This window comes from Doryrhamphus excisus, chromosome 19 (assembly GCF_030265055.1).
Source record: "Doryrhamphus excisus isolate RoL2022-K1 chromosome 19, RoL_Dexc_1.0, whole genome shotgun sequence".
Lineage (NCBI taxonomy): Eukaryota > Metazoa > Chordata > Actinopteri > Syngnathiformes > Syngnathidae > Doryrhamphus > Doryrhamphus excisus.
Window position 1 is genome coordinate 13,031,432 of NC_080484.1, and position 13,718 is coordinate 13,045,149.

At 43.6% G+C, this 13,718-nt stretch overlaps 1 protein-coding gene across 1 annotated transcript; it reads right to left on the minus strand.

Moving 5' to 3' along the window:
- Window positions 1–68: 68 nt before the first annotated feature.
- Window positions 69–13,549, minus strand: coq8aa (coenzyme Q8A, genome duplicate a). The gene is made up of 17 exons (XM_058056256.1): window positions 13,239–13,549; window positions 9,745–9,848; window positions 8,956–9,038; window positions 8,680–8,891; window positions 8,450–8,612; window positions 8,314–8,380; window positions 7,043–7,117; window positions 6,541–6,669; window positions 4,183–4,268; window positions 3,770–3,910; window positions 2,695–2,776; window positions 2,513–2,606; window positions 2,220–2,361; window positions 1,998–2,105; window positions 1,870–1,935; window positions 1,712–1,798; window positions 69–928 (listed from the first exon to the last, which is right to left on the minus strand). The coding sequence occupies exons 2-17, from the start codon at window positions 9,836–9,838 to the stop codon at window positions 632–634; spliced, it is 1,926 nt and encodes a 641-aa protein (XP_057912239.1). The 5' UTR covers window positions 9,839–9,848; window positions 13,239–13,549; the 3' UTR covers window positions 69–631.
- Window positions 13,550–13,718: the final 169 nt, after the last annotated feature.

Below are 13,718 nucleotides of genomic sequence, written 5' to 3' on the forward strand. Positions count from 1 at the left end.
AAGTAAAGTTGTACACTATTAGATACTACCAGGGGAATAACTACATTTAAAAAGACAAATCCCAAGCCTCACTGCAATCATCTTTGTTTTTAATCACCTACTTACATCCAAACGCTCCCACCAGGTCCCACAAAAAATGGAGGAAAATGGATATATTTCTGTAGACATTATATAGGAGTAAAATCACCCTGAGCTTCATTTAAAACTTAATGCTCGCTATATTTAGCCTACAAAAACTGAAATCAACAAACTTTGCATTTCCAGTGTACGTTGATTGTGCTCATTTAAAGGCTGAAGCAGAAAAACTGAGGACATGGACACGTTAAGTCCCGGTCCACACTGGCCGATGTCGTCCTTTTACTATTATTATTGCTCACGGTGTTCCTGAAGGTGTCTTCTGGTACCCTGATTGTCCTGAAGGCCTATCAACAATAGCAAAAATGCAGCAGAGATAAAAATGCCAACATGAGCGCTTTCAGTCCTGGCCCAGCCCACGTCTCATCCCAACTTTGCTGTCCAAAACATACAAAGTGTGTGCTTTAAAACCTCACCGCCTCCACAAATATTTGGCATTTGCGATTGGTCCTCGGACCCGTCCGTCAAAAGACAGAAAAAAAGAGCAAAACATCATTCAGGCTGAGCTGGATGGCGGCGTGCGCCCCTCCCAGTAGCGTTGGTAGGCGGCGTGGAACATGTCCTTACAGCGCAGCTTGGCGTGGAGGCGGGAGCAGATGAGGAAGGAACCGCCCATCTTGCGGTGCAGGGAGTACGTCTCCTCTGGGGGCGGGGTCAGGCGGTGGCGCAGCATGACGGGGATGAGGTTGTGGATGCGCTCGGTGGTGGATTGGGCGCCGAAGTCAAAGGCGTCAGACGACGCAAAGGCCTCGCCCAGGATCATCACCGCGTCCACGTGGGCGTTCACCATGGCCTAGACGCAGACGCCAGCAGGTGTACAGACATAGAATAATAATATACTTGTTAATAAAATAAACATGTATGTTGTAGACCACCACAATGTATCCCACCTTACCTCTGCTAGGATTAAATGGCTATTAAGTCGATCTAAAATATTACATCAAAATAACTGATCAATCACATCATTGATCCCACCCGCCACATCATTCATGGGTGACTGACAGATTCAATTGATTTAGGGTATTCTTCATTAATAAATAATATAATAATCTAAAAATAATAACGTCACAAAATATTGTGCTAAAATATATTGGTCATGAAATGTGCTAATTGTTTTGAATTATCATATTTATGTTACTTTTATTTCATGTTTCAATTATCTGATGAATTTTGCTTCATGTGTATTTAATTTAAGCCCAAATTAATCCTCCACATGACCTGACGTCTTGCTAATGTTTTAATTTGGAGTTGCAGTACACACTAGTAATTGCACTACCATCATGTCTTGGCATCAATTGCCTCTGAAAATAGTCACGCCATCACCAGAAGCTGCGAAAACCAAGCTGCATTGAATGCACCGGTGGTAAGGCGACACGCTAACAAGCAAGAACAGCAGAGGAAGAAGGAGCGTCTGCTGTATTTACTGCTTTTTATCGGGGAGCAGACTGAGGCAACCAAGTGGAGACTGTGGAGTACATTGTACTGCAACAACAGGGCTAATCTCACATGAGCATGTTTGTTTATTCAAAAGTACCAAGTACCAGACCGCAAGCACCTGCAAAACAAAGTGCGTTACCTTGGATTCGTAGCCAGTGAGAAACTTCATCTCGATGGATTTATTCTTAACGCCTTCTCGGTCCCCCAAGGCGGCCGAGCGGATCACCTGCAGTGACGTCACTTTAAAAAACACTCATCTTCTGCATGCAAGTTCCAAGTGGACCAGGCGAGGCTTACTTCTATGTAGATGTCGGTGAAGCTTTGATCGAATCCTCTGGTGGCTCCAAAGTCCAGCAGCGCCACCTGCAGACAGATGCGGAGAGGTGAAGCCGTTGGAGCGAACTTCTCCTCCTCCAGTGACTCACCTTGTGCGTTTGTGGGTCGTACAAAAAATTGGACCAGTTGGGATCGGTCTGCATGTAGCGGAACTCAAACAGCTCTCTGAGGCACAGGATCAGGATGTTCTCACAGATCTGGAAAAAAAAAAACAAACGCCGCTGATGAAAAGAGGGGTTCCATCTCTTGCCACTAGAGGTCCAACTAGCACTAATGAAAGTGTTCATTATGGAGATGGATGGAGTCCGTACCGTGTTCTTCAGCTCCTGCGGGAGGCCCTCGGCCTGGTCCAGTGGAAATCCAGGGACCAGCTCTGTGGTGAGAACATGGCGGCTGCTGAGTTCATCGATCACCTCCGGCACGTAGAAGAAGGGGTGGTCCTTCAGCAGCTCCCTTAGGCAGATTAGAAACACATTTCAAGGAAAAGCCATTTTTTGACTGTAAATGTCAAAAACGGTGGACAAAAAAAAAACGTGGTCAAACACAGCTACCCTGGTAGATGATCCAAGATGTTTACTTTCCATTACTTTCAGCTGAAGCTCACCTAAATTTCTTAGCACACTGAGCCTCTCTGATGTAGTCGCACTCCAGCGCCAACTCCCTCCTCATCACGTCTATCAGGTGCTCTGGAAACAGACCTGCAAGCCACATTGACATGTAAACATGATGTAAGACAATATACTGTATGTACTGCATACACATACAGCACTGTGTGTGTGTGTGTACCTTCAGGCAGCGCGTTGCTCATATTCAGCACTGTCATCAGATTGTTGACATCACTGTTGATGCTTTGGGCCACACCGGGGTACTGAGCAAGAGAGGATTAATCATTTAAAAACTATTTTTAGCTCACGGCTGCACCAACACGATGATACATAATATATTAAAAGTAATACAATTCAACATAACCAGCTCTAATGTAACAACCTGTGTTATACTAACAGCATTGTGAAAAGGTACTCAAAGATGCTAAATGATAAATAGAAGTATATTGTATACAACAGGGGAGCATATAAATGAATAATGACAGGAGATTCGGTGTTTGCAGGTGTTACGTTTTGAGCCGGGCTGCACGGTAGACGAGTGGTTAGCGCACAGGCCACACAGCTAGGAGATGAGAGTTCAATTCCACAAACAGCCATCACTGTGTGGAGTTTGGATGTTCTCCCCGTGCATGCGTGGGTTTTCTCCGGGTACTCGGCGTTCCTCCCACATTCCAAAAACATGCTAGGTTAATTGGCGACTCCAAATTGTCCATAGGTATGAATGTGAGTGTGAATGGTTGTTTGTCTATATGTGCCCTGTGATTGGCTGGCCACCAGTCCAGGGTGTACCCCGCGTCTCGCCCAAAGACAGCTGGGATAGGCTCCAGCACCCCCCAAAAGGGAGAAAACTGTGTGGAGTTTGCATTTTCTCCCCCCGTGCGTCGGTGAGTTTTCCCTGGTTTCCTGTTAAGAACTCCCAATAAATGCCTTTTAATTACTTGAAAAATAACAAAATAAGACTAGATTATTTAAAATTTTTAAAACATATAAAATGTGTGTATGATTCACGCCGTGCCCTAAGTCACCCACTGCTACTTTCAGTTAGTATGGCCACTCAAAGAGGATATGTATTGTCCAATAGAGGGTGTTACATTGAAAGAATGAAAGATAAACAAACGTGAAGTTTGTCAAGACAAGCTGCGGGTTCTTTTTGTTGTGTAATGTGTACACAAGATACACAAGTCAAATAGTGGTCCTCCCACAACATGAGTGCATATGTGTGTGTTGTGTAGACACACACAGTGTCAAAGCCCCACCTGAATTTTCATGGCCACCTCCCGGCCGTCCTTCAACCTGGCCAGGTGGACCTGGCCGATGGACGCCGCTGCGAAAGGACGCTCCTCGAAAGACTCCAGCTTGTCTCGCCAGTTTGGACCCAAATCGCTGTTTAAGGCTTTCTGCACACCATCAAAACAAACACACACACGTCAGCGGGTTTGTCTTGCATTTCTCCACGTCCATATTTTCTTGTGAAAAATTGTAATCATCAAGGATAACATTCCTATTTCTAACTAAACTGCATACTATGCACAGTGTAGGTAACCACAACGTACCCCACCAGGCATCCTACAAGTGTTAATGACAGTACATGCATCAGCACAGTGGTGACAAGGAAAGCGATCATGTTCAGGTCAGCTCCAATGAAAGCATGAAACATGAGGAAAATTACCGTCATTTGCTTGATAGGCATGAAGTCGGCGCTCTGCCGCACTCGCTCGAATATCTTGGCCAGCTGCGGGTTGATGAATGCATCATCTGATACAGAAAAGTCACAGCCATAAAGCATAATCCATGGTAAACAGATTCAGAGCATTGTGATCACGGTAACTGAACCTGAACTTTCACATTTGGGCTACCACTTGACCATACGCACTCACATGGTCATCATTAACAAACACTGGTTGGCTCACTATTTGGCAAGCTCAAGCTCTTCATACATTCTCACCTCTTTCATCTTGCAATGACGAACAAAAAGTAGCCAAATTGTAACAAATAATACTTCAATGTGGGCTCACTATTTGGCCAACACTGGAGCACTGATTCTCAAACTGCGGTAGCAGAACCACTGCTGGTACGCAGGTTGCATCTCATGGCACTCAGGGAAACCAGTGACTAGTTTTTATGTGAAACTAAAATATTCCAAAACATACACTTGTATGAAATAACCATAAACACGCATTTGCTAAAAGTAAGTTACAGAACATTTCCCTTTGCTTAAATCGGGGGTATCGCAGTACATTCTAAAAATGCAATTTAACAAGCAAACCCAACAGCAGCAAAAACGTAGAAATCAGCAATTTCACAAAAACCAAAGCCAAACATCAGAAAAAATGCTGGAAAATATTAAAGAGGAAAAAGGCATCATTTTATGTGGAAAAATAACAGCATCTTAGCTGCGTAAAATTGAAATATGAAAAAAATGTGTTTTTCCAAATTTTGAATAATTTGGGAATAAATACATTCTAATTATGTTTATCAGAATCAGAAAAGGGTTTATTGCCAGGTATGATCAAACACATACCAGGAATTTGTTTTGGTATAGTAGGTGCAGACACATCTATTAAAAAAGAATGAAAAATACAAAATATACAGAATCAACAGTATAAATATATGTACACAGTCTGTTTTTTGTTAGTTATTCCGGAAGTGCAGTCTGATTGCTTTTCCTAAAAGTCCAAACGGGGCGTTAATGTAACTTATGTTATTATTATTATTACGTTAATGTTATTATTATGTCATTAAGTTTATCATGAGACTTTTGCAGAGCTGCTGGAAATGTGAATTTCTTTTGGAGAGAAAGTGTCTGACACATAAAAAATGACAATAAACGTAAATAAAAGTAAAGTCGGCATTTTGGGGAAAAGTAGTGACAGTAACAACAAAGCAGTGTAGCGGTCTGACACTAAGATGGAAATGCTGCTAGTGCTTAGGCTTTTATTTATTTGTGATGACCTTTTAATTCTTTAGTGTTTTATTACCGTATTTGATTACCTCCCTGTGTACAACTCAGGACCGGGCCAGTTATCATAAAGCAACATTTACAGTGTTCTTTCATCAGCCAAAGGTTATATGACACGTTCAAGACAACATGTTATGCAGACGCAGATGATAAGAGCGTAATTCGGCTGTAAATTTTAGGAGGTGAAAGCATCCAGTAAATGCTAAGACAGCAGGTGACCAGGGAGTCAAACAGCAAAGCAGCACACTATGTTATTGTCAGGGTTAAAATAGGCCTTGAAGGTTAGCGCACTCTTTGGATGTGACCCACTTGGAAAGGAGCACAGGGGTGATTTTAGCCTCCAGAATGACGTCTCACTATGATGACTAGCTCCTCTTTCATTTCCTTCAGGGCGCAAGGGCCAAAGAGGGCACTTCATAGTGCTGGCTTTTATTTTGATTTAAAGTGTGTCCACACCTCCGAGAACACCCGACCAGCTGTCAATCAACTTCACTTAAACCTCACTGAGCTGTAAAACGTTGGATAAACTTGTTTGTGAACGCTGAAGGACGTCCCGGCAAAGGACAGGCATAAATAAAAATAATGACGCCTTCACGACTGCAACACGACCCCGACGGTGGGATGTTTACTGCCTTCCAGTGGTAGCTCACCTGTCGTGTCCAACGCCAGGACTGACAAGAACAGGCCCGCTGTATGACATTGTCTTTGTACAAAACCACATGTACTTTTCTCAACAATATGGCACTTGCTATTTAGGAACGACAGCCATTTTCTATCAACTCTTTGACTACAACGCCATTCTCTTGCTGTTTTGTGCTTCTTGCTGAGTGAAAAAATGCTCTAGTGAGTTGAGATCAGGCCACTGATTTGGCAACCGAGGAATAGTACACTGACTTGCCTCCAACAAGTCTTGAGTTGCTTTTCAAAAAGTCCTAACACTTCAAAATGTCTTGAGTGACTTTTCACTTTGGCTTCAAACATCCAGTACTATTCATTTGCATGATAGGTGGGTACCTTTAAAGTCCCAGAGCGGGGTAATTATATTTGAAGCCTGTTGTGGGAGCTCACCTTGAATGCTGAGCATCTGTCCAAGTTTCAGGGCCGCCCCTCGGACTTTGCACAAAGTTCTCACGATGCGTTCGGCGTTGGCCTCGGACAGAAAGGGACTGGAGTCCAGGACGGACTTTTTATGTTCACCTACATGGAGAAAAATGCTTTTTATTTGTGTGGCAGTGATTTGAAGCAAACATGTTAACGTGTCAGTGGGTCACCAGGTTGCATATTATTCTGACTGCAGGGGATTTAACACACAAGCGGCCTGACTGGATTACAGCACACAAACAAACAGATCTGCTCAGGATTAGCAGGCTCATTCTGCAGAGTGGGCGGCGTCTGTCTGTTTGGATTGACTAAGAGGAGTGTGCAAGCTACATGTAGCCGCCTGCAAACAAAAGCATACCTGTACTTTTCTTTATTTAAAGCTTTGGATAGACACGGTAAACTTTTGACTTCTCATCAAACAGTGAAGCTTGTAAGAGCCTGTATTCATTGTGAATGTAAGTGCGTTTACCTGCTGCACCATTATGCCTGATGGTCTTCTTGGCAACCTCCGCCAAGGCGCCAATGCCCAAACCTACAGCCAAACCTGGTGTCAACACATGAAGTCAGATTACAATAAATCATAGCAGGTCATCTGTGAAAGTTGTAGAGAATATAACAACAATCAGAAATATTGTCACACAACATGACAAAAAAAATATTGGCCTATCAATTATTCAACTCAACTGCAGGCAAATACTGAAAACATAATTTTGGAAAAACTTTATTTAAAAGAAAGCATTACGCTCATACGGTAGATAACCAAGATAGTCCCCACACGGTACGCACACCCCCCACACCCACATGTGTATGTGTATGGTGGTCCGTTACGCAACACGGCGTTACATAATCACTGAGTCACAAATCTGCAAGGCAACAAGAGCAGCAGAGCGAACAAGGACGACCTGTGCCTCTTTGACCGGACGTTCTCCTCGCCTGTCCAAAAGTACCCAGAAGTATTTCCCTCTACGTGCTAATCTTGGCGCTTTCCCATCCAGAAGCGCCTCTTGTGGCAAAACAACCTTCACCTGTCCATCACGTGTGGTGTTTACAGAGCTTCCCCCTTTGTATCCAAAAAGTATTCATCACATTTTCATTCATTGGACATGCCACAATCAACCAAATATGGGTCACGATGTGCTAACATGTCAAATGCAGTATATCAGCACTTTCACTGGGTTATGATGCAAGATGCTATTGCCAATGGCAAAACCGAGGCCTGTCACGATATGAAATTTAGCTGGTGGATAACTGTCATTCACATTTGAACCACGAGTGTATCCTGTACCTGTGTAAGACATTAGCTCCACACAGAGGTTGCCAATATGTGTGTATGTTTTCGTAATGTAGCCAGCGACACTGTCAACTGTGTGGACGCGCACCATTTTGTACCGTTTTGTTTATAATTTTACGACCAAAGGCCTCAGCAAGCGGTGGTGGCGTCGCTGCCCAGCACCTCCATCGCTACTTTTTCCCCCAATCGAGGCAGAATGAGAACACAGCCCACTCTCTCTCTCCGTCCATTCCACTTATAGAACCAGTACACACAAACAGATGCAGATTGAACCCTCTTGTCATCCAGCTTGTATGTAAAAGAGGAGAATGAGGAGCTTCTGTTTCATTCATTTTATCCAAGAGGAGACTGAGTGCCCCTCAGGAGACTACGGAGTACAATATGAGCACGCTAAAGTTTCATTTCTATAAATGTTCCGATCACGAGGTGCAGTGGAAAAGTAGCGTTACCTCCAAAATTAGCCAGTCTGCTGAGGCGAGTGACGGGCACCTTCCGCTCTCGGGCTCTCTCGCTCAGCTAAAATCAAAACAAACACTGAATTAGCAAGGGATTTCTAGAGGAAGACAACAAAGAAAGCGCCATCACCATCTGCTTGTGCGGTTTCATGTCAGTCTTGCTTTGTCTGGCTTTCTCCAGGTCTTCGGCCGTCAGCCCGCTGACGGAGGACGGGTCCTGATGGTAGCCGCGTTGCTGTCGCACTGAGGGTCCAGCGTCTCCTTGAAGCCACTGTTGGCTCCCCATAAAACGTCTGCGGATCAACAACGAACATTAACATGCCAACAATCGACATTTCTATCAAATGAGCTGTGTCGTACCGAGCGTCCTGGTGGTACGATCTGGTCTGCCCGCCGCCACCACCACGAAACTCTCTGGAAGGATCCTTGTAGCCCTCAAATAATGACGCCGCCTCCTTCTCACTTCCTTGCTGATCTGCCATAAAGTCTTCCTCCCTGAACTCTGATGCAGCAAAGTCATCCTGGAGAAAGTCCGACTCCGTCGACGACATTTGCTGCTGCCCTGACATCTCCTTTGTGGATGGGAAGACATGTTAGCGGTTAAAGTTCCAGAAGGTTAAACTGTAGATGACACACCTGTACTTTCATCACGGCCATCGAGAGGCCTTGCTCCGCCGCCGACTGGAAGCTTTGGACCGCAGCGCCCACACCCGGAAGACCTTCATGTTGAATGAAAAGGGTATTCAAATGTTGCCTGAATAATATACATACAGTAAACCCTCCTTTATTGCCCTCCATTGGTTCCAGACACAACAGTGATGAGTGAATTTACACAAAGTACTTGGCCTTTATGGCATAGAAAACCTGTTTCTGATCTTCTAGATATGTTTAACATTATTAGAGCCCTTGAGACATGAAATAACACCCCTATAGTCACTTTTACATTCAATTAATCCAAAATAGTAGACATATTCCGAGGAAGTATAGCCGTTCAAGACAGTTTACCTTGTAGGTGGAGCAGAATGGGTGGCATACAGGAAGTAATGTTGAGTTTTAGTTTGTAGCTTAAGGCCGCAATAGTAACTATAATGATGATTATCATTATGTTATTATTGTACCTGTTTTGAGATCATTCAAACCTGCAATCAAATCAAAGTCTGGTGTTCGTCTCACTGAAAAATCAGTGACACCTAGTGACCAATGTACATTACTACAATATTGGAGGCATGCCTGCTTAGTGCAAAATCAATAATAAACAGCTATCGTGTTCATAAATGCCAAAAAGGTGATAATATAGCGACAATAAGGATGAAATACACACCACATCTGAATAAATGTAGCATTATTAGCTCACTATCTGCATCCAAAGCCAAGCAATTCTTCTGTGGAACAGAAAAGCGCACAAGTCAACACCTACAGACGTACCTGTCCCGCTGCGTAGGGCGCCGCTCTGCGTCTCAACCACGGCCTGGCTGAGCTTGGCCAAGCCTCGCATCAGGAGCATCATGTCGCCCGCCATGATGGAGCGACTACACAAACACGCACGGGGAGGGAAGAAGCAAAAGGATCAACATTAAGGGGAGAAGTTGCAGAGAACAAATGCTTTTTTTCCCCTCTCAGGCTCACAGCTGCCTCACAGAAACTAAAAATACTCCCTGACCGACCGATCCCTCTCTCTCATACGCACACGCGCACACACACACACACACACACATATTGAAAGAGGCGGGAGGAATGCTGCTGAAAGTTGGACCAGAGGATGCCACAGAATCTTTTGGACGAGAGGCAGCTATTCCTGTGTACGTGTCACATTTGAATACATCTCTTTTTGCCCAGTGGACATATGTACACACACACACACACACACACATTGTTGACACACTAAATATAGCACACTATTCCCGTGTGGTACAAGTACCCCTGTAAAGAGCTATAAATTGTGGACAGTGCCCTACACAATCAACCAGAAGGTTGTTTATCTTTAGGTTCCATTGACTCCACCTTCAATGTTCCCAGAGGAACTCATGCAAATACTAATGATCTGTTCCAGGGTCTAGCTGTGGCCATCATAAAACCTTCAATAAGTGGAGAGGCAATTTCAGTTTATGATGGAAAATGCACTTTTTTTTTCTTTTACATTCTTAGTCGTGGTGAAAGTGTATAAAGAAGTTAACCACTTCAATTTGATGACAGGTGGTGAAACTATTTTTTAAGGTTTTTAAAAATGCTTTCAGCAAAAATTGAAAAATGAGCAGTTTTGTACAAGAATAAAGTCAAATTAACAAAAAATCATATTCTAATGAAAAAAGTAGCCTCAAGTTTAAATTCATTAATTCATTTTCTACCGCTTCTACCATCGTGGGGGGTGCTGGAGCCTATCCCAGCTGTCTTCGGGCGAGAGGCGGGGTACACCCTGAACTGGTGGCCAGCCAATCACAGGGCACATATAGACAAACAACCATTCCCACTCACAATCATACCTATGGACAATTTGGAGTTGCCAATTAACCTAGCATGTTTTTGGAATGTGGGAGGAAACCGGAGTACCCGGAGAAAACCCACGCATGCACGGGGAGAACATACAAACTCCACACAGAGATGGCCGAGGGTGAGATTGAACTCGGGTCTCCTAGCTGTGGGGTCTGTGCGGTAACCACTCGACCGCCGTGCAGCTTCGAGTCAAAATATTAAATATTATTATATAAATTTTTCATTTCATCCATAAACAACTTCAATGACCTTTCATGCATATTGCAAAACATACTTATGTTTTATGCAGCTTTTGAATCTGAATAGTATGCGAAACTTGTGAAAACACACACACACGGAAGATCTCTATTGTGTTTGCTGCAGTGCTCCCCCAAGTGCTGGAAAGTGGCGTTTCGCACTTTAATTGTTAACGACCATCAAAACATGACAAAGGTCATTTGAGGCATGATTAATGCATTATTTCCAACATGACAACAACCATAAAAAATAAAAACACCAGTGACTATGATGTCGCCATATCTCCGACACACCTTAAACGACTCCACTTTGCCCACATTCCTCCGCTACCACTGCGTTTGCGTTATTGTGTGTGTGTGTGTGTTTGTGTTGCAGGTGCGACGACGTGCTTGGACACGGCTGTGATGGGAACAGGGCCAGCGGGTCGAGAGGTGGAAAAAGTGGGAAAGGATATGTGAGCATGTGTGATAGTGCTCGATCGTGCACACGCTTGATGCAGAAAGTGGGTCAAGCAAGGTGGCTTTTTCCACGAAATACCAAAAAAAATCAAAGACATTTATTTATGCAGTCATTCCACTTTTATCGCAGTTAATTGCTTCCAGACGTGACCAAGATATGGCCATTTTCAGAAAGTAGGGTTCCCTCTTTAGAAATGGAATATTTCATAGCTACAGCATAGAAAACCTGTTTAGAATGACAATGTTTACATTACTAGAGCCCTCTAAACATGAAGTAACAGCCCTATAGTCACCTTTACCCTTTACCAACCCTTGCTCTTTAGACGGAATCAACAGCGCCTATGCTGGTTGCGACCAAGGAGTACACCCCCATTAGAACTCAATGTCTATAAAGTGCGATCAAACAATAACCAACATCACAAAATAAACATAACTGATGAATACCCAACATGCCTAATCCAAAGTAAATGTTAGAAGCGTTTTTTTTAACGCTTCCAAATTGTGAGGAAGCAAAATTGCAAAATCTAAAACCACTTCCCATTTGTCACTTCCAACTTCCCTAACAAAACAATCGAGAGCTCCAAGCCATGGCACTCGTGCACGCTGACTGCAGATTAAGCGTACTATTATGGTGTCAGGTAAACACACTGGTAAGCCTCAGCTGTTGTCTGGACTCTTGTGCAGTCCCTCCAAACAAAACCCTGTTGAGTCACGGCCATGGAAATAGGGCTAACGCAGTGTGTGAAAGATGATCACAACAACTTTTTTTTCGGGCTCATCTGGGAATGAAAGACGGGAATTGTTGGTCTTCCAGTTCTCCAATTAAAAGCTGCTATGCTGATGCACCACCAACCGTGATGGTCTATTAGCAAGCGGAAGCCAAGCCATTCATATTCATATTTTGAATGAATGGCGGCGAAAAATAAAAACTTTAGCTGAGATGTCAAACTGTGACAGGAAACGTAACATAACGGAAAGCGGGGAAGCATCTCTGTCCCGGCTGCTCAGTACAACATGGATACAAAAATAAGAATCACCTTTCTAACTTCCATTTTAAGGACAATACTTAGAAAAGAAGCTTATTTGTTGGCTTTCAAATAGAACATTGGAATATTAGCTGCTATGATGCTAAATGTGATACATGATGATCATTTGTATCGTGCATAATGCAGGTGATTCTGACCTACTTAATAAGTCAATAAATAAACAGGTACTGGTGAACAGGCGCCAGTCTTATCAATACAAAGTCTTATCAATATCTTATATTCATTAATGACCACTATTTAGGCGACTTAAAAGTTAAGTCTGAGTTTTCACGTAAATACGATTTATACAACTGTATTGACAACAAACATACACTTTTGACAGCACGCTAGCATGGAAAAAACAGCATTCCCACCACATTGTGACACATCATAAGAGGTCATTTAAGGCACATAACGCATAGTAATAAACTCCATGGCTTCATAAATTATTAATTAGTTAGCAGATATCGTTCGGTGAGTCCGCTAGAAAACAAGCTGCGCCACGTTGTGGCTAGCTAGCTAGGTCTGGCAAGCTAGCACAGGCTGAACTTCATGCATTTTGCGTCAAATAACGTCCGGATAGTTAAGTGCTGGTGTTTGCAGACCGGGGTAAATCAAAGGGCAATGGTGGGATTAAACACGTCCACGCAGGTCGCCCGTGCGTCAAAGTCTGATAATGCGTGATAATCTGCGAAGTTGAGGCACTCACCAGCTGTTGTTGTAGCTTCTCCCAAGACGACTCAAGCAATGATTCTGATTTGTTTCAGGACCATAAACAACAGCGGATGTTCATATTTGCCTTTAATACTCCAATCGGCGCACGCGTCTCTGCACCATATGAACTCTTAACTCCTCATTTACTATCAACTACAACACAGACACAACCCACTCCATCCAAAACCACGCTCACGAACACTAACGCCACCCTCTGGTGTCGATGGACACTCTGAAAATCACCGTGACCTAAATTGACCGACTTTAGGAAACAGAGCGTTTGTTCAGCGTCCGTTTACTTGTACTTGGTGCTTCTTGCCCCGCCCCTTCTCACCTCGCATTGGATGATTTCAGGAGGCGGAAACCAAAAGGCCGCTTCTCATTCGTTCACACAGGAAGCAGTCAGGAAGTAGTTTGTTTATGTCAGCAGAGGTGTTTCAACACGGTCAAAATTTAAAGCATACCTAACACACAC